The 26,245-nt window shown below is 39.5% G+C and overlaps 1 protein-coding gene across 1 annotated transcript in view; it reads right to left on the bottom strand.

Annotated features, from left to right (window-relative positions):
• The window catches only part of prkcea (protein kinase C, epsilon a), a 45,312-nt gene extending 22,226 nt beyond the window's left edge, over positions 1–23,086 (bottom strand). Inside the window, exon 1 of the mRNA XM_042507530.1 lies at positions 21,937–23,086. Coding sequence (XP_042363464.1) covers positions 21,937–22,281 — 345 coding nt within the window. The 5' untranslated portion in view covers positions 22,282–23,086. The remainder of the gene's footprint in view (positions 1–21,936) is intronic.
• Between the last annotated feature and the right edge of the window lie 3,159 nt (positions 23,087–26,245).

Consider the following 26,245-nt stretch of genomic DNA (forward strand, 5'->3'; position numbering starts at 1 on the left):
TTGAAACCATTTTCTGACGGTAGCCTGTGTACAAATTCTCTTATGCAGTGGAGGGGGAAAGTAGATATGCTCACACACGAGATTGTCAGTTTGTTTTTTTTCCTGCACTGTAGCGAAGCAAATGTACACAGTATGAAACTGTGATACAGTTTAACAGTATACTACTGCAACCCTCGTGGTTGAAATAACACACAGGAAACACTGACCTGCCTGCTAAGTAATGAAAAGAGAGACATCAAAAAGGAGGGGGAAAAAACTCTTGAATCAACTAGTGTTACCTAAAGTAAGAGGATCTTACAGGTGTAAACTTTAAAAAAAAAGCTGAATGTGATCAAATCAATATAACTAACACAGTTTACAGGTAAACAACATTCATCCACTTATCTAATGTATGTTGCAATCGTGTAACAGGTGAGTTGAACCATCTGTCTCGAGTTCATCCCTGAGCCATCTAGATAACAATGGGCGCCCAGTGTGTGCAGGACAAGATCATTTTCATACAGAGATTAATAAGGTATACCATTAACTTTCTGCATGCTATCACAGGGGATTTTATGTTACTAGTAACCACAGCAGCAATAAAAATGCTTAACAAATACAACATATATGAAGAGATAATTCATTGGCTCTCAAATCCTTCCTCAACAGAGTCATATCAGCTTTCTTGACAAAATGTTCTGGTGCTGTAAAGAGTTTGCAGCCAACAAATTTGCAGCACTGCATGTTGGACACAGAAATGCTTGTGGAGTCTCATCCAAACTTCTTATTTTTAGATCACCAGTAAGCCCAGTCCTCCCTCTCTCTGTGAGTGTCAACAGACTGCAAAATGATAAAAAATTGATTTCTTGCGTTATCCTCACGGGGACGTTTAGATTTGCCAAAACACAGACTAGCTGTTGGAGGGTAACTGAAGGGGAAATACCAGTGTTATAATCCATTAATCCTCTATAGACTTGGCATAAGTTACAAATGACACAAATGAAAAAAAAGCTTATTTCTATTAACAATTAAGGTTTTCAGATTAAATGTTTTTAAACCTTGATCGATATCAGTTTTTTTGTAGTGCAATCAGATGCCTTTCAAAAGCATTTAAACCTTCAACACCTGAACAAATTTGAAAAACATTGGGGGGGAAAAAAATAAGTAAAAGATGACCAGAAAATTACCTGAAATTTTGCTTTCAAAAAAGGGGGAAAATGGAGGGAAAACCGTATTATAGTTTTATATTTAAGATTATGTTAAAGAAAAACGGTATATGTTATTGAATTTATTTTTGTTATTTAATTGTTATTCATTTTTTTAGCACTTTTTCAAACCTTTTTTTGTCTTGCTTGGGTTTTATTTTGTTTTGTTTAGACTTTTTTTATTTCAGACAGTTTTCTTTTAACTTTTTACCTATGTCTTGCTAATTCTGGTGACTGTTCTTAACTTGCTCATTGTCTTCTTCCCATGTTTTTAAAAGAAATTTATTAGCAAACACCTTGACTTATGAGTCATCGTGACTCCTCTGTGTTTGAGCAGCTGCAGTCAAAATGGAGGCTAATTTATTCTGCATATGCACAGAGAACAAAAAGAAATTTTCCCGCTCAAACACGGCTAGATAAACACACATACAATCTGCATACGCACAAGACTTATTCAACAAATAATGACATCATTCCCCTCTTCAATACTCAAGTAGATTAGAGAGGGTGCAACAGAGAGCGCTAGAGAGACAGACGACACAGGAAGAGAGAGTGCAAGAGAGAGTGAGAAAGAGAGGTTTAAATCCTTAGTTAAGCTCTGGGACAGCAGCAGATCCTCTTATGCAACAGACAGACTCACACACAGGCAGCAACACACACACATACATGTCCATGCATTGCTGAACATGAGACACAAAGCTCATACAGACAAACTGCATTAGGGGTCGGGGGGAAACAAAATTCATTCTTACATGCATTGTGAGTCTTTCTTGAAAAATTATGTCTCTATGCAGAAAAGTTTGGAAATTTAATATCCATTTCTCGACATGATACTCGTCTGTAAGAATATTTCATGTCTCTATTTTTAAGAGAATGCCTGTTTTTAACAAGCCACACTGCCTCTCCTGTTGTATGTTGTTGTTGTCCTGAGTGACTTTAAATCTTCTGCAGTGTACGTTAGCTCTGTGGGAGCACCGTCAATTTCGTTGTACCAGTACAATGACAATAAAGACTATTCTAAAAAAGACCCAGCTGTACGCTCCCTATGACTACACAACTGGATCACTTTTCTTGTGCTTGCGTTCAAACGCATTTGCAAGTATTCAAACCTTTGAAATCTGAGCAAATCAGTTTACTTTGTTTTTTAAACATGGGAAAAAAAAGGCAATGAGCGAATTGGCAAGAACTGTTCCGCAAAGTGCAAGAAATTAGTAGCTTTGGTAAAATGTTTTCCAAAAGATATGGAAAAAAATGCACTGAGAAACTATACTTGCAATTATCATAATTATATATTTAGCATTGTTTTTATTTAGAAATATTATTATTTTAAACGTCATTTCCTTGTTTTTTTTTCTTCGCTTTTTTAAACTTTTTTTCTACTAATTTTTTCTTCATTTTTTGTACTTTTTACATTTTTCTTGCTAATTTTCCGGCCATTTCTTCTTAAGTTGCTCATTTTCCTTTGCCTGTGTTTTTGAAAGATATTAAGCCAATTTGCTCAGATTTCAAACGGTTAAAAAGCAGGTAGCAGCTATCTCAAAAAAGACGAACAGCAACAGAAAATGGGGAGACGATAAGGTACAGGTAAACCAAACATGGGTGGCATTATCACCGTCAGGTGGAGCTGAAACAGTCAGTCAGTTAATGGACTGAAACAATGCAATCAGTGTTTCAGCCTTATTTAAGCAGAAATAGTGAAAAAATTCCTGTGGATTTGCTGCCTTTCTTTGTCAGATATTTTAAACTGAAAACGTTTTGGACTTTCGAATGAACAAATGACATTTGTTTTGATGGCCATTTTTCTTTTTGGTATTTCAAATACTAAAAAAGGAATCATTAGATTAATCGATAATGAAAATAATCATCAGTTGCAGCCCTAAAGTAAAGGAATCTATCTGAAGCTAAGTAGAATAACAGGCACAGAGAAGCAGATAAGAGCATACTTGCAGTATCATCCTTTTGCTGCATGTATAACACAAAACAACTGCATGGGATTTGTGACCTATAACCGCATTGGATTCTTGATGTCTACCCTTGAAAATGATGTGCTAATCCCCAAATGTAACCTCTTGCATAACAGCGAGTCTCGGCAGGGATTTCAGCTGAAAGATGGACTCAGAGAGTGATTTGGAACAGAGCAAATGGACAGCACCATCATTGATTTAGTGCTCACGATGGCAAGGTGGCATGCCAGCCAAAAAATGCACTGTTCCCGCTTCATCAGTTACTGGCCACTTGAGGTGCCTTCAAGCTCGCATTTTCTATCCAAATCAATAAGAATTTCTACTACACAGATATATTTTTTTGAAGATGAGTTAGACCATGCCAGTGTGCAATATCATGCCAAAAAAATATAAAATAAACTGAAATTTTTCTTCACAATTTTGTTCTTGGCAGGATAAAGTTTTTCTCCAGTGCTTTTTACAATATTAGTTAAAAGTAAAAAAAAAAAAAAAAAAAAAAAAAGCCACTATATGGCACTTTATTTTAGATATATTAATGCAGATATAACTGAATAATCGCAGATTTATTTATATCACCACTGCAATTACATGAGCAAATTTGTTCAGATTCGGACCAAAATAAGATTAAATTAATATATAAGTTGCCTGTGTTACAATGGCTGCTTTTACACTGCCTGTTCAAGGCGGGAATATCACCCCGTTATGCCGCCTTGCTGTTCCGTACATAACGTATGATCGTGGAAAGGGAGGACAGAGGTGTCTTGCCTCTGAGCCAGATCGCAGGTAACAACAGCGGCTAAACAAGATCTGTGTAAAATGTAAAGCCGGAGAGACATAAGTATGAAATGAAGTAAGCAAAGCTTTATTTAAATAGCACTTTTTCAAACATGCAGCTACAAAGCGCTTGCTGCGAATGCTTTTCTATCACACAGCACAGCAGGCGAACGAGGTTTATCAGTTGGAGGTGAGCTGTCTGCAGAGGTAAACATCCTGCAATCAAGACTTTACTCAAGTACAAAAGCATTAGCATTAAATTATAGAAAATAAAGTTTTCCTAAGCTTTTTTTTCCCTTTCTCCATAGACATTATTGCCTTGCTTTTTAAAACAAATTTTCAAAATTTACTCATTTCTTGCAGTTTGTGGAACATTTCTCACTAATTCTCTTAGGGTTCAAAGGTTTTAATACTTGTGAAAGGTGTCTGAAAGCCACAAAAGAAAAGTGAAGTCGCTCCAGTTTTCAAAGGGTTAAGGTACCCCTTTTCGTGCAGAATGACCTATTAACATATATATTATATTGGCGCATATAATTAGCAATGAATTAATTTGGTAATCACATTAATGCTGCGGCTGGCAAAAGTGGGCTAATTTTAATTACTTTATATGCTGCTACTTTATTAGTTAATTTACATTTTGTATTAATAGAGGTCTAGAAACTAAAACTGTCAAAGAAAGGTTGTGGAGTTAAATGCGTCGAAAATGTGATGAAGTAGAAGAATTAAGTATCATAAAATGGAAATGCTCACATAAAGTAGCTCATTGCACATTAGTACAGTACTTGTGTAAATTAGTACAGTACTTGTGTAAATGTACTTTGTAAAATTTCATTACTGGAAAAAGGGAATGTGACATTGATATTGGTTAAACAAATTGCTTTTCTCGTGTTAAGCTGGTCCCAGGGTCTCACTATTGTACATTGTTTTTGCCAAAATTACACCTGTGCTTTTCACGCACTGACAAGTCAACATGTCAGAAAAAACACGAGTCAACTTACAGTCTTGGTTTCTGTGATTTTAAGCTCACCTGTCTCTATTTGAACTGTCAAAGACCGTGTCATTACATAAACCCCACCCTTCAGCAGGTACTTCAGGATCAAACAAATACTAATACACGTGGAGCACTTTAACCTGAACATCGCTCGGGCATTTTAATGGAATCAAGTTGACGGGGGATTGTACTGTGCCTAAACACAGGTGTGCCAAGTAGTTTAATCGCACAAAATTTTAAAAGTCAATACAGGAAATACATACAGTGAGTTTTCTATATGATTTCTACCTATTCCTTAAAGCTGCTCTAATCAAGATTTTGCTAATAACAATGGGTCAAATGAGTAAAAGAACTAATTAGGATGCAAAAAGGTAGCAAACCTGCAGACACATATCACCCAACTCTGCGGTTCACCACAGCTCGGCAGAGCGTCTTTTGTTGTTTTGTTCCGGTTGTTGTCGGCCACTGTAGGCTGTTTTTGGATGAAATAGCTCTGATATTTCGTAATAAGTAGGCTACCTGCCCAGCACAAGGCAGACAAAGCCAATAAACTTAGAGAGGCATTTTGCAGCCAAAGAGCCTGACATTTCCCCAGGAGTTGGTGGAGACCAAAAACAGAGCTAAAAGAGAGAGAATATTTGACTTAAATTCATCAGGTCGTTAAAAACATGACTCCAAATGAATGCTTAAGTTACTCCATAGCTGCTGTAAAAATAAATAGTCCACTTCTGGCTTAGCTTGTCATATATTTATATTACAACAGAATGTGTAAAAGGTGAAGCCGGAAAGGCGTGACCATGGTCAGTAAAAATGTGAGGTTTTGACAGCGTGTTTATCCGCGCAATTCACCAGGGGAGATTTAAGAAGCATCTGTAGGCATAGCGGCTAATTCAAAGAGGAAGAACAGCAACTGTAAATATCCACACATTCGGAAAACAATGAAGTTTGGGAAGTCCTTACCCTCAGAGCAGAGGAGGAGATCAGCTGCTGTACAACAGCGAAGGTAAATGATTGTGACTGACACGTTAATGCCTTTGTTGCTTAGAAAGTGCTGCCAACGCATGTCACACTAGAAGCAGACACTCGTGTGTTAAACGTCATTCCTGTCCCGCCTCCTTCGATCGCCAGATGCCGCGGTCATGTAGCTCGATCTCTGTGTAAAAGCAGCTACTATTTATTTATTCAGTTACATTTTGTTTATTTAAACTGTGAATTGGACCATTTTTGCAAGACAAGTGGCTTAAACCATCAACAGATCCTCAAAACTGTTGATTTATTTTCTATCAACAGAGAAATGGATGAATTAACTAATAGTTCCACCGCTAAGAAAATGACATATACAAAGACAGAAAATGTTATCCATGTCACCAGCCCTGTTAAATGAACTTTAACGTGGCTCGTATTTAACCTGCTGCTTTGTACAGACACACACACACACACACACACACACACACACACACGCTCTGAGTTTCCCCGCCTAGACAACAAAAGATGGGAGGAGAGAGAGCCGGAGAATCTAGTTCGCCTCATTAATCTTGTTAGTCCAATTAGGACACTGATACAGCCAAGGAGACGGATAACTTCACAAACCCTCACTCACACACACATACACACACACACAAACCCTCACTCACACACACACACACACACACACACACACACACACACACACACACACACACACACACACACACACACAGGAAGCTGAGTGTGTGTGTCTGGGGATTTTAAAATGGACTTCAGAGGGAGGTTAGCGTTAAACACACATACAAGCTTAACTCTCTTGTGTTCGTCCCATCACCATACAAAGACACACTGACAGAATGAAAACACACACACACACACACCATATGCAGCAGCACAGAGAAGCACTCAACCAAGCAGACAGGGCACTCAAAGCTTGCATTATATCAATACTGTGGAGCTAACCCCCTCCCACTCTCTGTCCATCTAGCTCGCTATCTGTGTCCAACCAGACAGCTCTCTCTGTCTCTCTCAGGAGCGTTTAGTCTCAGTGACAGCCTCCCACATCCATCTGTCAAATAACAAATTTCGGCTTGGAGAGAGCTCGACCGCGTTCACACAATAACATGTGTGTTTGCGTGTGTGTGCCCTTCTTTCTATCGTTCGGCAACTCCAGCGCCTGCACACACACGCTGACACTCAGGAGGCCCATGCTGAGTGAGACAGCATGAGAGTCATGCATCTTTAATGTAACATCACAGACGGCTAATAATGTAAGAGGAGCTGAGCTGTGTGGTGGAGGGGGAGATTCGGCAAAGCCCGCCCTCCACGAGGAGTGACGTGTCCAACAGTCCAGTAGCATCAACTGGACGGGAGGAGAATTTGATTTAGGAGAATGGACATTCCCGATCAAATCATCCTGTCTGTGCAGTCGTCTTAGAGCTCACACACAGTCAAGGCGAGTGTGTGATATCCAGATGGACTGGCAGACGGCCTGTTGAGCAGCCGCTGCAGATCAGTCGACAGTGTTGGATCGCTCTAAATGAAAACACACTTCATGAAGACTCGAGCTGCAGGAAGAAGCCCCGTTTCTGGCAATGATCTGATTTCAATTGCAATAATTTTCATAATTTAACCCTTTGAAACCGGAGCAAATTGGCTTGATTTCTTTCAAAAATATGGGAAGAAGGCAATGTGCAATTTAACAGGAAATGGCCCGAATATTTGCAAGAAATTAGTAAAACATTAAAAGGAAAATCATCTGAAAATGACAAGAAAAAAAGAATAATAGAAAAAAGAAAGAAAATTACCTTAAAAAAGTGCTCAAAAGAATGAATTATGAATATAGTTCCCTGGATATTTTTAATAAAATCTAATCTACTCTTAATTTTCAACTAAATTTCTTGTCACTTTTTACTGTTTTTTTTTTTTTTGCAATTTGTGGGACATTTTTTACCAAGTTGCTCATTGCTTTTTCTCCATGTTTGTCTGTGAATATTGTGTTACAAAAAAAAAAAATCAACCCAATTTTCTTAGTTTCCAGTGTTTTAAATGCTTATGAAAGGCATCAACAAAACTGATAATGATCCAAGTTATTTTTCTGTGCACTCTACTTTCTTTACAATGAAAAAAAAAGATTCAGAGGTGACGTAGTCGACTGAAAAGCAATTCTGCTCCTCTGCTCTTTTCTAGTCACACACAAAGCTAATCTTTGGGCCTCATTTGTATGACTGCTTGCCTGTGTGCACGTGTGTGTGCGCACGTGCGTGTCTGCCCGTCTAGCAGTGATACTAGGCTGACACTTGGCTCCCTGGGAAGCCAAAGGAGCTGCCGCGGAGCTCCATGGCCGGCTTCCCAGCAGCAGGGCGATTAAGCATCTTGTATAAAGTTGAACCTGGCAGCTACGCGGAGCTCTGTGGTGGCCCTCAGAGCGCGTCACGGCACTTCCGCCTCCTGTGCGAACCTGGCGTTGTCACCCAGGTGCTCTCTTAGGTTCCAGAATTTGGCAAAAATGGCTTTAACATGAATCTGTACTCGGTAATACCATCATTATCCAGCTGTTAACTTCAAAGTACAGAGTTCAGCATCCAACCCTAGAACTGGTATTCAACGTGGTATCAACCCTTTGGTACCTGGATCAACATCACTCTTCTTGTGCTGCGTTCAGACTCCTTTAACAAGCATTTAAACCTTTGCAATATAAAAATATTGGTTTGACTTTTTTCAAAAACATGGCAGAAAGACAATTGGGAACTTGGCATGAAATGCTCTTCAAAGTGCACTCAAACCTGTATAAATGTGAATTTCAATGTAAATATCAATATATATCTTGCACTCCAAACATTCTTGTATATACTTTAATTCCATGGTTCTGTTTCTTGCACTGTTACACTGTTACTTGTGTTACTTGTTTTGTTTTGCACTGTAAGACTCGTACTTTTTATATTTTATATTTGTATCTTCTATTTTATCTGTTTTCTTTTTCTATATTTATGTTGCATCAACCCACCAGAACAAATTCCTCGTATTGTGTTAACCATACCTGGCAATAAATCTTTTTCTGATTCTGATTCTGATAAATGTGGAAAAGCTGACAAGAATATTACATCAGCTTAAAAAAACAAAAATTTAAAAAATAAATTAAAATGTAAAAAAGAGCAATATTGAGGAAAAATCATTAAATATCCAGGGAAAATATCAGGAAAACTATTTCAATAATTATTATATTTATGTATTAAAATTTGGGTTACAGAAAAATATATATTTATTATTAGCATTTTTATTTTTGCACTTTTTTCCAGATCATTTCCTGTTTCTGTCTTTTACTTCTTTATCTTTTGTTAATTTCAGCTAATTTTCTTGTAACTTTTTACAAAGTTTTTGGGTCAATTCTTGTTTAGTTGCTCACTGCCTTCTTTGTGTGTTTTTGAAAGCATTTTTGCATGCATTAAATAAATGTGTGTTATGACTGTGCATTGTTGGGAATTTTCTGACACTGGTGCCGATACAATACATGAGTAATACCACAATAAATATGTTTTTTTCCACATGACCCAACTCAAATAGTAGACTACATGTTAACTAAACACAAGCCATCTAAAGAACTTTCCTCAAATAACGCAGTGAGAATTAGCCAAATGTTTTTAACAGGCAGCTTGCTGATCAAAGGAAAAGCAAACCAGACTACAAATCTGTCCAGACATACAACACCAGCTTTCAGTCCATGGCAGTTTTAGTTTTACTTTGTACTACAGATACATGTCTGTCCGTACCAAAAAAACACAATACAGGGGTTCAACACACAACCCTCCTGGTGACAGTCGTCTTATAGACATTAAAACCAATGCTTGCCAACACTTATTGCAGCTCTGTTAAGAATAGCTCCTGATTTAAAAATTGCGCTCTTTTGAGTCATGGCTTTATCTGAAATTCTAATTTAACCCACTAAAACCTGGAAGGACATCAGTTTTTGTTTGCTGCCTTCAGGCGCCTTTCACATCCATTTAAACCCAAAACCCAAGCAAACTGATTTCTTTTGAAAACATGCCTAAAAAAGCGAAGAGCAACTTGGCAAGAGATGTCCCACGGATTTCTAGAAATTAGGAAAAGGACCAAAAAACTGTTATGATAAAAGGGAGAAAGAGAGAGAGAGAGAGAGAGAGACACACACACACAGAAACTATATGAAGATATTAATAAAACCGGGAAAAATGTCCAGAAAACTATTATTAGTAGTAGTATAATTACTATTAACTATCTTTATTTGTTTTTGTTTATAGTTTTATACCTTTTTCGCTAACTTAAAAGTTCTTGCTGCTCACAACTTGTAACTTCTTTCCATGTTTTTGAGAGAAATCAAGCCAATTTACTCAGGTTTCAAAGGGTTAACCCTATTTGCCAGTGGCAGAAATAAAAAACATATAATTTCATTGAAAAATTTCATTCTCTTTTTTTGTGGATTTGCAAAAACAGACACACTCCTGGGGTCACGGAAGGAGAGAGAGAGGGGGCAAACAGTGTGCATTTCACCTGCTGTCCCAGAGCTCTCAAATATCCTCCCATTTCTTCCCTTTCACTGACAACATGCATTAAACACCCTCCAGCGCGCGCACACACACACACACACACACACACACACACACACACACACACACACACACACACACACACACACACACACACACACACACACACACACACACACACCAAAGGTTGACCTGATTTGGCATCAGTGGGCAGAGCAGCATGCTTATCTTTGTGTGTGTATTGTCACGGTGGCAACAGTGCGTCTTAAATCCAGTCTGTCCTACTTAACCAGCAGGTCACTGAGGGATGGAGCCTATGATGTCATGCGACTCGCGCACTGAGGGAGTGGGCTCATGACAGTATGGCTGTGACCTCAATGATCAGAGTCATGTCTTAGCAGAGGATGGCGAGGTCAAGACAGTCTTATGTAGAGAATGTAAAGCGGATGTGAGAGGCAAAGCGTTACAAGCTGCGCCAATGGGATGAAGTGGTATACACTTCCTGTCTCATAAGCGGCGTGGTCTCTGACCCGCCTCGTTTTAAAGTGTTGTGAACGTCGTGTGGATGGATGAAAGCAGATTCAAAACAATACATCAGGGGTGTGCCATATCATATCTTTAACAGTAATGCCGGTATAATTGTTAATTTGATAAGAAAAAAATAAAATGAGTCATATTTCCATGTCACTGCTGTTTAAAAAAATAATATTTTTAATATTAATACTGATCATTATTATTACTATTATTAATATAGACCCTATAGATAGGATGTTTGATCAGAAAATACTGGACCTCAAACTCAAAAGGATAATTGTGACAAACAAAATAATTTAATCTCTGTAACCTACATCATAGCAGCCATTTGCCCGAACTGGAGAATCTAGCAAGTAATGTGCGAATAAAATAATCACTGGCAAATTTATTGTTGCATGAGTGTGGACGAGGGCTAACTGAAAAGATTTACAGATTATCACAGTGGTCTACAATGTGAGTCTAAGCCGTTTTCCCACTCTTATATAGTCGTGTAAGTTAACGGAAAAAACAAAATGGCATCATCCTCATTAGGTGATGCTCGAGTAGGGAAAAAAGTCAATAGGACGGTGCTGTCTGCCGCCATCTTGACAGAGCGCTTCAGGAGGCCTTCACCTCAGGTGTCCGTGTATGGCAGCTATACTCCCGTGAAAAGTTAAAACCCGTGTGCTGCCGCTCGCTCTTCGTTGGAATCCATGCTCCAACTGCATGCAGTTCACTTGGCTATTGAGACACGCCAATGCACGTTTCGCAAATCGACATATTTCGGGAATTAATGACCCTGATTAGCGTCGATGCATCAACCCAGCCATAGAGTAAACTCAGTCAGTGGCTCCTCTGGCAGCAGCACAGCATCTCTCTCTCCCTCGCCGTGTGTGTCGCCAGGTCATTTTGTCAAAGACTACTGTATTTATAAATCTGTGATGCTCATTTTAACTTAACTGCCTGTCAAAATAAATGCAGGTCAAGAGTTTCCCCACACCCTAATTTATTTATGCATTTTTACTTTACCCCATTCATTAATAATCGCCTAATTTGACTGCAAAAAATAGCTGTTTAAAAAAGCCAGAGCAAAAAAAAAAAACATCTAATTTCTGACAGCTACAAATCAAAAAACTACGTGTCAATAAAAACAGGAACAATGCAGAGGCAACATCCCTCTAATATATCACTAACATAATAAATTCAGTAAATATAGAAGCTTTACACTGTTTGCTAACTTTTGACAAATCACTAAAAATATTTCATATAAAAAAGCAAATTTAGGCTAAATATATGCAATGACTACAAGAGTTAATTTAAAAATGTTGTACGTCTGCTCAAGTTTTTGCCTCACAAAGGCTTATTACTGAACTAAACATTAAAACTGTTTTGTTTTTTTTCCAAAGGGGGTGGTGACTGGTCTCTTATTTTAGTCCTTAAGTCATTAATCCTGGCTGCTGTAAGTGTGAGCATGTGAGTGTGAGTGTGTATGCCAAACAGCGGCTGGCTGACATCTGACGTGGCCCGTGTCCCTGTGAGGCCACGTTACACTGTGTGGTCACCATGTCACGTCTCCTGGCCGCCTCCAGCTTGATATATTTACATGTACACACGGCTTATGTCTACACCTCGTCTGCTGATCGCTCTCCTTCGTCACTATCCTCCTCTTCTCCGCAGCCTTAACCTTATTTCTCTCTCCCATCCTCTAATCTCCCTTTTTTTTTTAAAATTTCCACCTCCTCAGATTTCTCTCTCTGACTGTCTGTTTCCATGCCATTAAAAAAGATGAAAATGAAGACTTTTTACATCCTTTTAAAATGAACTAGGTACTTTTCTACAGACTAAATTTAAAACCAGAAATTAAGTGGATCATGAAACTAGTCAATCTCAGTTTAAAATTGCTAAAGGAAGTTTCAAAAGCAAAAAAATAGCTGCATTCATTTAAAGGTATACTAGTTGAGATTGACAGTTACTATTTGTTAAGATGCTTGCCAGCAAAAGCAAAGGTAAAGGCTAATCCCTGACTCTCTCGTTTTTTGGCACCATGTCTCTTGGATGCTGGCTGCTTACGATCTGGCACCTGGCCGCTACCTTTAAATAAAGCCCCAATCTCACCTGAGCTCTGTGGGGCTGCACGCTCATGAACGTCCTAAACGCAGGAAAACAAAAAATAAAGTCTCTGCAGAAAAATACACCACCACATACGTCTAGTTATTTTAGCCAGGGACATGAAATTTTCATACCGTACCACTCCTACTGATTACTATATTTTAATGCTGTAAATAATTGTAGCAATTATCAAAATTAGAGATGTTCAACGTTAGCCATTTAACCATTAGCCGACAATAAGTATTTTGACCAGTTAATACTTAGTAAAGCAGTTTAAAAATCCATCCATCCTTCTATTTTCATTTGCTTATCCGGGGCCAGGTCGCAGGGGCAACAGGCCAAGCAAAACACTTCAGACGTCACTTTCCCTGCTTTCCAGCTCCTCCTGGGGGACCCCGAGGCGTTCCCAGGCCAGACAAGACATATGATCCCTCCAGCGTGTTTTGGGTCTTCCCCAGAGCCTCCTACCAGTTGGACGTTCCCCAACATCTCTAACAGGAGGCCTCGTGCCCAAACCACCTCAACTTCATTCACACACAAAAAAATAAAAAATAAATAGAAAGTAGCATCCCTAATGTGAAAACTGGTATATGCCTGATGTTCTTAAAAGTATTTCACCAGAATAAATAGAGTCCTCAAACAAACTGAGCCGAAAAACGCAAATATTTTGAAATTGGTGCTACATGACCAAAGAATATGGAGAAAAAGGACAAAACCTACAACTACCAGTTTATTACGCGCCCGATCAGACCAATAAATGCTCCTGCTAGTGGGTGACAACAATTGTGGTTGAAAGCTGGCTGAAATTCAGCGACGTATCCCTTTAAAGGAAGACCACAATATTATATATCCTTGTTAGTTTTTTCTACAGGTTTGGTCATACTACCACATTTCACTCGTTGGTTGCGTTGTGGGCAGATGGGATCTACATACATACACATGCAATCTGTGCCAGCATCCAAATGTAACGCTTTTATAATAAAACAGCTTATTAAGAAGTCAAAAGTTAAATGAACAACATTGCAGTCATCCTTTTCATCGCTCTGCCACTGCTGCTATACCATGGTAACCACAGGAATGCACAGACATGGTTTTGTTTACAGTGGTACGCGGCTCACCTCAATATAAAAGGCAACACAGGGCAATTTTATTTATATAACACATTTCACTACAAGTAAACTCAATGTGTTCCAAATGCAGGTACAGAAAACACTACAGTATGAGGCAGCAGGTTTGCATCAATATGATTATGCAAACCTGCTGCCTTACATAAGTGATACTAAACTTTTAGCCCGTGGGCCAAATCTGGCCCCTGATGGGTGAAAAATAAGGTGCCAGAGAGCACAGCATCAAAATACAGCTTGTTGATCAAAAAGTACCAGAGGAGGATCCCCCACACCCCTGACAGAGGTCCTAGTTAAGCCCCTAATGACAGAGAATCCTAGAAATGTGCTAAAATCCTAGAAATTTCTTAAAATTTAAGACATCTCCTAAAAACCCTTGGGATGTGCTAAAATCCTAGAAACTTTCTAAAACATCCCAAAATGCTAGAAATGTCTTGAAATCCTAGAAATGTCCATAAATTCTTAAAAAGGTCCTAAAAGGTCCTAGAAACATACTAGAATCTTACAAATGTCCTTTAATCCGAGAAACATCCTTGAATCTTCTAAATGTCCTAAAATACTAGAAATGTCCTAAAACAAAGAAATGTCCAAAAATCTCAGAAACATCCTAAAACGTCCTTAATACTAGAAATGTCCTACAATCCTTGAAACATCCTAAAATCTGACAAATGTCCTTTAATCCTAGAAACATCCTAGAATCTTCTAAATGTGCTAAAATACTAGAACCATCCTTAAACAAAGAAATATCCTAAAATCTCAGAAATATCCTCGACCCTAGAAATTACATAAACGTCCTAAAACGTCCTAAAATCCTAGAAATGTCCTGAAATCTTAGAAACACCCTAAAAATTTCCTGAAATCTTAGAAACATCCGAAAATCTAAAAATCCTAGAAATGTCCTCAAATTCTTGAAACGACCTAAAATTTCAAAAACGTCTTTAAGCCTTATAAACTTTAAGAAATAAAATTTAAGAAATGTCTTAAAATCTAAAAAAATGTCCTAAAATCTGAGAAACATCCTGAAATCCTACAAATGTCATGAAATCCTAGAAATGTCCAAAAATTCTAGAAATGTCCTGAAATCCTATATACATGTATGGGGCTGCTGTGTCCCCCTGTCCCCCTGGCTTTCTGTCATTTTGTCAAAGTGGCCCAAGTAAAGCAAGCCCAGTATCCCTGACTCACATAACAAAAAGCTCTGAACTGCAACAAGAAAGTTGTGTTGTTGAGTCAACATTTACCCGGGAAGAAGCTCTACACTGCATGGATGATAATAGTGAATATTTTGGGTTTGCAGCTGTGACTTTGACCTTGAAATTAAAACTTTTTACACCCATAATAACCGAGCTGTTAAACCTGTCCCGGTAAAAATTGCTGTAACGGCTAGCTGCAAACACAATCTCCACATTTATGCTGGTGAGTAAAATGAAATAACCCTTAAAGACTGAACATGCAGCACAAAGAAAGCTTTTAAGTGACTCTACTTTTGAAAGCCTTGAATTTAAATTATTCTGAATGTCAGAGAACCACCACAGCACTCTTCTACTTTGTTTTTCTCTCTTCTTACCCCCCCAACTACCCATCCCTCTCTCTGGTGTTTCTGTGGGTGAGAGGCTGTCGCCAAGGGGACAGGGCTGTTGCTGTCGCCATGGGGATGGGCTCCGCAGAGCATCTCAATTACTGAGTGGGACAATTAATAAGCATCAAAGCCTGGTTAATATTTCACCGGCGGCACAGAGCAGCAGCCTGGCCCACAGCGCTCGGGTCCACGGGAGATGTATCACGGAGAGGTGGTGGAAGACAAAAGAGGACAGGAAGCAGACAGGATGGGAATCACAGCGCCGAGACGAGCGGGATGATGAGATGAGCGAGGCAGCAGAGAGGAGGAGGAAGTGAGAAAGACGGAGCCGAGGTACAGCAGGGAGGCAGGAAGTGGGTGCCATTTAATGCTAGTTTGTGCCATCATATTTAAGAATTGTATCATGAATTTGAATCATTTAAATTTTAATCAGTGATACTGATAATCCTGTCAGTGGCTCTGAGGCTGCACTAAGCTCAACATACAAAGTTTACCATTATCCCCATTAAACATGTTAGCATGCTAACACGTGTTCATTAAAGGTGGAGCTAGTATCACTGCAGTCTGCTGATTAGGGATGGGGATCGTTAACAAATATTTACTTTGAAAAATCTTGGCATCAGTAGTTTTAATTATGTATCATAAGATGATTAGAACTAATGATAGGACATAATTTCATCTCTATTGTCTCTGTATTTAGCTGGGAAAACAAATTTCTCACACAAACAACTGTATTATTCAAGTTTCTCCCCAAAAACTAAATTTTCTTTTTCTTGATGTTACATTTAAACACATCGTGATGATGATTTATTTACCTTTGCAACCTCCTTTACGTAGCCAACAAGCTCTTATCCTGATGATTGCAACTCAGGTTTCAACACATTTTTAACTGATGGGACTTGCTACAAGGTTTGGGTGTGCTTACCGCTGCTGCTCTGAGTGGATGATGATGAAGACCGGGCCGGCTGTGCTGCAGCAACAGCAGCTGACAGAGCTGAAGGAGTTTTTTCTCCCCGAAAACAGTCGAAGGTCTTGCATTTAGGTTTAATCTGATGTACAATCAATGTATGTGGACCAGTGATTTGATTTAAGTGACGAGGATCTACTCAAGATGTCATGTTACTTTATAGGACTCACAGGACTTGATAGCAGTATCAGTAACCTCAAACATTAATGATTTTCAGGTTTTGAAAAAGCAAAAACAGGTCCTCAATAGAACCCAGCTTTGATCCCAATTCCTATAGTTGATTGGTGGATCGAGGACTATCACTCTTGCTCAGGGCTGAGTTGTGGCTGGTTTCAAAGCTAATTAAAACCACTGTGCAATTTGTGGCAAGTTTTTTTTTATACATTAGTAAACTATAACTATAAAATGCAAGGATGTTTTGCGGCCTCTACTAGCAACTGTAGACTGAGAAAAATCTAATTTAATTCACTGGGCTGACTGACGGCAACTTTAAAGAAAAAGTCAGAAAAAGGAGAAAAAAAAGCTTCCAAAGTCTTATTATTTTTAAGACTTTTGAAAGGTAGATTTAAGACATTTTAATGTCAATTAAGGCCTTATTGTTAGATTTATGAATGTAATGCCCTTTAAGACTTTTTAAGGATCTGCAGAAACCCTGTTTAATAGAAAGAGGGGGCTCTCTATTTCTGAATGAAAGTCAAACCTTAAGGATTTCTAAAAAAAACCCAAAGTACCATTATACCTTTGTACCAATCTGAGCTTATGACGCAAATGACAAAAACTCAATTGATCGAACTCAGACAACACTTTAACTACTATATTAATCTTCCCACTGTTTCTTTGTTGAGCCTGAGCAGTAAATGAAGGTGGGAGCACCGGGAGGCGGCAGATGAAAGAGGAGTGTAAGGTACACAAGCGAGGCAGGAAGGAGGGAGATGATGAGTAAATGGAGGCTGGAGGGGGGTGAGGAAGATGAGAGGGGAATCGCTGCTGGAGACGGGAGGATTAGGGAGACATGGGAGGCACAAAGTGGTGAGTAATGGAGTAATGAAGGGAGGAGGACGGAGGGGAAGTGGGAGGGACTGTGTTGCTGTGAGGCAGATGTATTGACAAGCCGGCAGCCTGATCAATGGGTTGTGGTCAATCAACAGAGTGATCCATATGCTCTGACCTTACTCTGGATAGCTGAGGGACGAGGTGTGTGTCGGTCTATTTATATGCCAACGTATACTGATACAATGACAGATTACATAACTCAAACCCCCCCTAGCAAACCATACTGTCTTGTAACAGCAACTCATATATACATTAACAAAGCTTAAAAACATTTAAAAGCACTGCAAAATGAAAACAAGCTCCCTTAAACTTCAAATATGAGGTTGGAAATTCACCACAATGAACATTTTGTTGCCTCTTTTTTTACATTATGTCACGGTCACATGTTAATCCAGCTGAGAGCAGAGTCTGTATTAAAAACGCTGGCATTAAAGACTTTTCAAAACAGCATTACCACGCTTCAGATGTGCACACATTTAAAACAAGTTTGTCTCCGACAGTTGATTTGCATTGTGTTCATGCATAAATTGACGACAAAGGCTGCCGCAGAGGTAGAAAATTATTGTAATAATGAAAAAACGCTTCAGAAAATGGTTGAAAAGTAACAGTAAGTGCAAGTTTTTTTTATGTTTACGAGCTTAAAGCAACACATGCAGCCCTAAGCTCCCACAATTCTTGTCCTTCATCGTCCATCTAACGCACAGCAAGATAAAACAAAGCGTAGAAGTGGAACAAGATCACATGTTAACACTGGAGACAAAACTTGCAGACCCCAAACAAACAGCTCTTTATCCCCTATACATACAGATCCATATGTGGCGGTCCGACGCAAATTAAATAACTAACGAGAAACTGTAACAAATGAAAGGCACTTCAGTCTCTCCCACCGCTAAGCCACAGTGTGTGTGTGTGCATCTCTCAACATACAGAGAGAGGAAACTCGAAGACGCTATATCAGGTTGTGCTGAAGTCTCACAACATCTACATTGTTTGTTTGCTTTATAAATGTAACTCCACAGGTGGAAAACAAGGGCATCTCGTGTTTGTTTCAGTCCAAAGAAGCAGGAGGAATGTGAGGAATTGAGGAAGGACGACTACAGGCTGGACTTGATGTCCAAATCAGATCTAATGCAAGTTCAAACAGCTCCCGTGTTACAGAATGAGGAGGGCAAAGCAGCAGAATCCCATAAAAACTGACTGAACTATGTACACTGAAAGAAATCCAATAAGTTTCAGCTGGTTGCATTCTGCAATCTTCACTGCTAGATACCACTAAATCTTACACACTGCTCCTATAAATCGATTAACCAAGAAAATGATCAATAGATTAACTGACAATAAATGTAATATATAATTTAGTTGCAGCCTGCTGGGCAACCAGCCAGTGTCTCAGCACGGAGACACACATAATTTGACAACAGTTAACTAACACACAATGCTGCTCTGCCAAAGAAACTCAATGAAGTTGGTGGTGATGATGACAGCTGTAGGGACTCCAAATTCATGACTGAAGAGACATCCGACAAGGTAAGGTGAGCACGTTTATGAATGGACAGCCAAAACAACTGAGAAAGTGGGCGTCTGTGGCTCAGAAGGTAGAGAGGACTGTCCACTCCTCTGAAAAATCAGCGTTTCAATCCCTGGCTCCTCTAGTGTGATACACTGCCTGTTCAAGGCAGGAATGTAACGATGTAAGGTATAATCACGGAAAGAGGGGGACAGAGTGGTCTCCACTTAGAGCCACCATGGAAGGTACAACAGTGCAGAAACAGTGTCTGTATAAACAGGACCATGGGCAGGACAGGTGTGATGTTTGGATGGTGTGTTATATGTGCCACCCACCACGGGAGATTTAAAAACCAGCTGTTACCATTTTGCTGTTAACTCAAAGAAGGACAGCGGGCGTAAATGTCCACAAGTAGGGAAAACAATCTGAGCAGAGGACAAGATCAGCCTCCATATAACAGGTGCTTGTAAAGCGCTGCCGACGCATATGTTATATGTTACACCCATCCTGCCTCTTTTGGTTCCACGATGCCGGCATGCTTTCTAGAATCACAGACTGGAGCGGCATGATGCCGCCGTCGTTTGGTTATGTGTAAACATGCAGAGGGACATAGCAGCACCCATTTTGGTGTACTGAATCCAAAATTAGTGGGTGAGTGTGTGCAAATGGCTAATTTGATATTAATATTCCATGATTGTGACAATAATGTATAATATACAATATATTGTAATTTATTGCCTTTTTCAAATGCAAATAATGTCCTGAAAGGCAATTTTCTTGTCAAAATCAACTTTATTGGATAAAATAAAAAGTTTTCAGTCTGTTCGTCTCAAATCTGTCATTTTTATTGCAGCAAAATGTGTCTAGTGGACTAAAAAAGCAATCATGTTATTATTCTAGTGTGCTACCAAACCTTTAATTTGCACATGCAATATTAATAGTTTATATTATTAATTAACACCAGCCCCTCTCAAATAGGACAAGTTTTGTCACATAATAATTGACTATATGATCATTAATGAGGAACATTCATTTATATATTTTCTCAGTCACTGTGTATGTTGCTTTTATATATAATTAATTTAAAAAAAAAAAAAACAATGCTTGACATCCATGTATCAATACAATATTGCCATGCAAAATATTGTGTCACAGTGCAGATTCAATTTAGCCTGAGTTGAGAGATCAAAATCTATACCAGAAGAGAAAAAAAGTACAATGAGTGCACTACAACCAATGAGCAAGGCATTACTGGCCATGCTGTAGCGTTGGGTCGATTTCCAGTTTTAACAGTCTGATCCGGTCGGGTCCAAACTGGCTGAACCAGCATTTGTCTCATTATGACACATTCTGGTCATTTTAAAAGTAGCCTAAACAACAGCAATTAATCTAACAAAAACCGCATTAGTAATAAGCAATATGAAAGCATGATTATCATAATACCGTGTTTGTAAACTTTATAATCGAGCAACTAGTGTCATACAGATCATGTCAAAATTTACTGTCTGCTGTCGGCAACATGAAAGAGATCAAATTTCAGGAGAGGGGGGAGAGCTGCCACGCACTCTGTTTACTTTATGGGGTGATAACAGGAGAAATGGCAGAATTAGCCTCTTAAGAACACGAAAACTGTGCCATTATGACAATATTTTGGATATAAAGCCAACAAAGGAGCTATCCTAACTGACTGAAGGTGCGTGAGGTGAACTTTCGTTGGAAGTTGTGTTTCTATTTATTCTGTCGCTCGCTTTGAAAGCACCACAATGGACGACGATTGGCTGAGTCATGAAGCTGAAATAAGAGATTATTTAACCTCATTTGACTACAAAAACCTAAAAGCAGCATCAGATGGTATGTAATTTCCAGTAAACATCACAATATAAATTGTGTGTTTTCTGCTTTAAAAAGTAATGTTACAAACGTAGGAATCTAACAAGTACACTACTTGCTCATCTTATAAGTGTTTACGTCTCCAGTCTGATCTCCAGCGCACAGCTGATAGCTATATAGTTTGTTTACATGAAGTAACAGAGGTGCATATTTAATGGATTCAGTGTGGACAGAGAGAGCTCTGGTGTTACACAATGCTACATGATAGTTAGACGCTCGTTTTCTGTTGTCGATATATTCCACTCAGGAGCAACTGCTGAATCATGTGTGACACCTGGTAAAATTCAGTAAGCCAGTTCAATCCTGTGTTTGGCTTAATATCAAGCTGGTTTGAATATTGTCCCACCAGCCCAACCTTTCTGAGCCAAGTTAGTGCAAGGAAGCTCTTGGTGAGAAATGCATGTAAATGAATGAATTTTGTGAAGCAACAAATGAAATGAAAAATGAAAAATGAAAGTCTTTTTCCTCGATGAATATGTTTACAATAACCTGGTTTTGGTTGAACTCACAAAATAATGTGGCAAAAACATACTACATGCCCATTCTACTGTACACGGTGCCTTTTCTGCCCTTTAAGTCATCACAAGCACCACACAGCATGAAATATGCAGTGCAAACAATGCACGGTTGTTGCAAAGATTGCATGTTTTGTAAACTGTGGGCCTTGTTCATTTCAGTGCCTGGGGTCTGTTATTCACCTACATGCAAACCTGTGACTTCCAGGACCCTGAGGACTTCTGCCCCAGTGCTCTGTAGGTAATCAAGACACACAGAAACACATCGAACACATACCCAGTCTTCATAGTGCCTGGTCCCGTTCTGCAGCAGGTCCTCCAGCTGGATGGTGCAGTTGGCCACAAAGTCATCATATCCGATGGGTGCATCATGGAAAACCGACAGCTCCAGACTCCTTCCCTCTCGGACCTCAGTGCAGAACTCCTGGTGCCAGGCGGGGCTGTTAGTCTTGGTCCTGGTTGCGGTCTGGCCGAGTCGGGTCTGGTCCAGATTGAGAGCCAGGTAAGGGTCCAGCAGGAAGGAGCCACTCTTGCCAACAGCGTGACGCAGAGCCCATGGTGTGGGCTTCAGGTCCACTGCTTCACACACTCGCACCTTCAACAGGCCACTGAACACAGGCATGGCTGCTGGGGCGTGTGTGGAAATGGATGAGTGTGTGTGCGTGTATGTGTGTGTGTGTTTAGGCTAGTCTGCCTGTTCCTGCTCCTGTACACAGAGTGTTTCCTTCCAATGAGCGGGGTCACTGCACAGTCCTGCTACATCCCATAATGCCGCTGGCTCCTTGGACTCTCAGTCTTGTACAGCCATATCTGAACACTGTGTTATCCACACAAACACACACACGCTTACTGTACAACTAACGGGCTGAAAAATGCAATAACAACGCAGACTCACACCCTTCAGAGGTCGCTTGCTGAGCTCTCTCCCACCCGAGCGGCTGTTTGTTTACGGTCGGTCCCGTGCGCCACACCAGATTTCGGCGGAAACAGGCCGAGATATAAAACGGCAGCGAGGGGGAATGCGGGTTACCGAGCTCCGGCTGGGTTCATGTGAAGCCCCGGAGCCTCCCCACGGTCCCTTGTGTGTGTCTCTCCCGGGTCAGGGTGGGAGAGAGCGCGAGCAGCCGCGCCTAGCCATCCGGGATTGGTGCTCCGTTTCCAGCCCCTCGCTCTCTTCTCTTCTCCGGGATAATCTCCTTGCTTCGACCTCACGGTACCGCGATATTTGCGCGTGCTCTCGGAAAGCTATGCCCCCTCAATGCAGTCTTTTTCGGGCTCACGAGCACCCCTACCACATCACGGTGCTCCGCTCCCGTTCGGTTTTTTTTTTCTCCTCCTTGCGCGCGCCCCCCCGTTTCCCGTCCTCGCTCTCTCTCTCGCTCTCTCCTGAATCTGTGAGTGAGCGCGAGCTGCAGGAAATGCGCAAAACGCGTCACCCGCGCTGCCGGGCTGTTGCGCCGGATGAGAGGAACGAGAGAGAGACTGTGCGCGTGTGTGCGCGTGCAGATAGAAGAGGTGTTTTTTGTGGAGCGCAAGAGACGAAGAGGGGGATGGAAATCACCCGCAGGCATAGTGTGTGTGTGTGTGTGTGTGTGTGTGTGTGTGTGTGTCACGGCCAGACAGCCAATAGAGCCAGTCAATCAGTCAGTCCTTATGCATGGTCACAGAGAGCCCAAACAAGCCAAACACACAAATACACAAAGAAGAAGAGAGTCTGCAGAGACATACAATAACACTTAATAAAGACACTGTCTCCATACCTACAGTCACACCTACAGCTCCTGTGACAGTGGTACTTAACTTACGGTCCATGGGATAAATCTGGCCACAGATAGGGTGCCCAGTGGCCCCCCAACCATTTTCTTATTCACAATAAAAATAAAGTCATTCATACTGGGAATTGTTTTTGTTCTTTTAGAATACATGAGTTTAGGCAGAATGCATAAAACCGCGACAAGATAGTTTGTTTATCAGAAAAAGTGCCATTGGAGGATTCCCCGCATCCCCAAAAGAGGTCCTGGCTAAGCCCTAATGCCCTAAAATTCCCAAAACGTCCTTCATTCCTAGAAATGTCCTAAAATACCAGAAATATACTAAAATCCTGGAAACGTCCTAAAATATGAGAAATGTCTTGAAATCCAAAAACGTCCTAAAATCCTAGAAGAACATCCTTAAATCCTAGCAATATCCTAATATCCTAAAAATATCCTAAAATCTGAGAAAAGTCTTAGAATCCTAAAAAAACATTAACTTACCATAAAAATACAATATCGCAGTGCTGCAGTAATGCTGATATCAGTGACTATTACTGTACTCTGCTTTATCTAATTGCATCATATTTTTTAACCTGTACTTGTACGTTTAAATGTAAGCATGTAGTATTTGCATGTGTACATCTGTTTTGATTTTTATGTTAACATTTTTTGTGGACTGCGGTAGGAGTAGCTGTTGCACTTTTTAAAAAATGTTCTTATTTTAAGGAATGTAATGATTTTTGAGTTTGATGTTTTTATTGAAAAATTTAAGGATTTTTATACCTCACACAAAGTGATATGCATTACAAGACTGTGCAAAAAAAACCCTACAAAACTAAATCAACCTAAATAAAACTATGTTAAACTTGAAATTGTTATCCAATTTAAATTTACTGTTTCAGGTGTTATTTCCCTACAAGTTTGGATTTTTTTTGTCGGCCGTATGTGAAGTGCTTTCTACCTATCATTATTTCTATTATTATTATTAAAGTATATCCACCATTTACTACACTGTACACTATATATATACACATATATATATATATATGAGCCTATGGATTTTTGTTCAGTGTCACAGGACTCTTGTAAACATACATATGACAAATCCATGGCAGTCATCCCCCTGATCCTCTGCTTGTTTTGTTATTTTGTCGATTGATTGGTCACAGTCACAATGAGTGACAAGTGGGTCGCCATAGCAACTGTCACTCTCCAACATAGACTGTCCTCAGATGTTTCACCCACACAAAAACCCAGAAGTGCATGGAGGTTTGTTATTGTGACGACAACACCAAAATTAAAGGGAAGCTCAAAGGGTTTTGTGCAGGAGACAAAAACATCTGCAGCAGTCTGAATTATTAATTATCTTACATCTCTTTAAAGCCTGTGTTATACTTATATGCCCACGTGCCCTCTGACTTGTACACAAAAAAAAAAATCAAAGTCTGAAGGAAACGGTTGTTTACATTGGACATCGTGATTGGGGCCTTACCTGTGCAGCACCGGGCCAGCTGCGCCACCTGCTGGCTCGCGGGATGTATTGCTGAGACGATGACGCTTCCAGGACGTGACGTCACTGGACGCTGCGTTCAGGTGCTCCTCGTAGATTTAAGTTTCGTCGGTGATCCAGCTCATCTCTGTGACACAAAGGAGCCCATCTGTGTGTCCTGCAGCAAAAACATAAATGAAAAATACCACAAAATTAAAGGCTTTTTGTTTTTTATCTCCTGAGTCACAGCTACAGTTGTTATTTGACTTTACTTTGAACTTTAAACTCAACTTAGCGATCCTGTAACATCAAATTACTCTATTTATCAACCTATGAATTTTGAATGATTTTTGAACTGTGAGTGACTCATGAACTCTTGTAAATGATTTATTATTATGCCTTTCTCTGTCATTATTTACATACATTTATATATATGTATTGCCTTTGTTAATCATTTCTTATGATACTAGTTTTTTTAAAAAATGCTCTGCACTTTAATCGGCTGATGTAGTTTGTCAAAGTGAAGATGGTTTAAATTTTTAAAACTGATTTTTAAAGACTAAAAAACAGACAGACTAAAAACATTTTAAAATCAATTATCAATATTATTTTTCATTGACCAGGGACTTATTTTGGATTTAAAATCTTTCTAGGCTTTGCAGGCTTTGTCATATAAATGTAGTGGAGTAAAATGTAGCCTAGACTTATCCAATTTGTAACATATAGGAGATTTTGTATTAAGCAGCATGAAATTTAAAAAATGCAGATAGTAAAGTACAAAAACCTCAGAAGTGTTCTCAAGTACAGAGTTTAAGTACATAAACTTGGTCATTATTTTTACCACTGGGTGGCGCCGCTCTGCCTTTACACTATTTCCAAAAAAACTGCAGATAAAGATGAATGAAAGTGAGAGAATGACCATTGTAACCAATTTAAGGGATTAATGTGTGTCCTTGTGTGACACATAAAGGTGAGTGATTTAAAAAAAAAAGTGTTTTTTGTTGGGGGTTTTTTAAATGATGGAGAAGCTACAGTGTACTGGAGGTGTATGGAGTTACAGTTTTTTAACACCATTTTTACAGAAGCAAATCTTTAAAAATTTAAAAAGAATACAGATTGCTATTGTGCAGTCTTGGGAAATTCTGTCTTGATATCATCAAACAGAGAAAAGACGAAAATAGCCAATAAAATCATAACTATAGTCCTGCATTAAAAAGAAAACTTTAGTAAAAGCAGCAAAATAAACTTTAAGTACCAAAAGTAAAAGTACTCGTTATGCAGAATGGTCAGCCAAAGAGTAACCAGAGGTATCAAATAAATGTGGTGCAGTAAAAAAAGTGAGT

This window comes from Plectropomus leopardus, chromosome 19 (assembly GCF_008729295.1).
Source record: "Plectropomus leopardus isolate mb chromosome 19, YSFRI_Pleo_2.0, whole genome shotgun sequence".
Lineage (NCBI taxonomy): Eukaryota > Metazoa > Chordata > Actinopteri > Perciformes > Serranidae > Plectropomus > Plectropomus leopardus.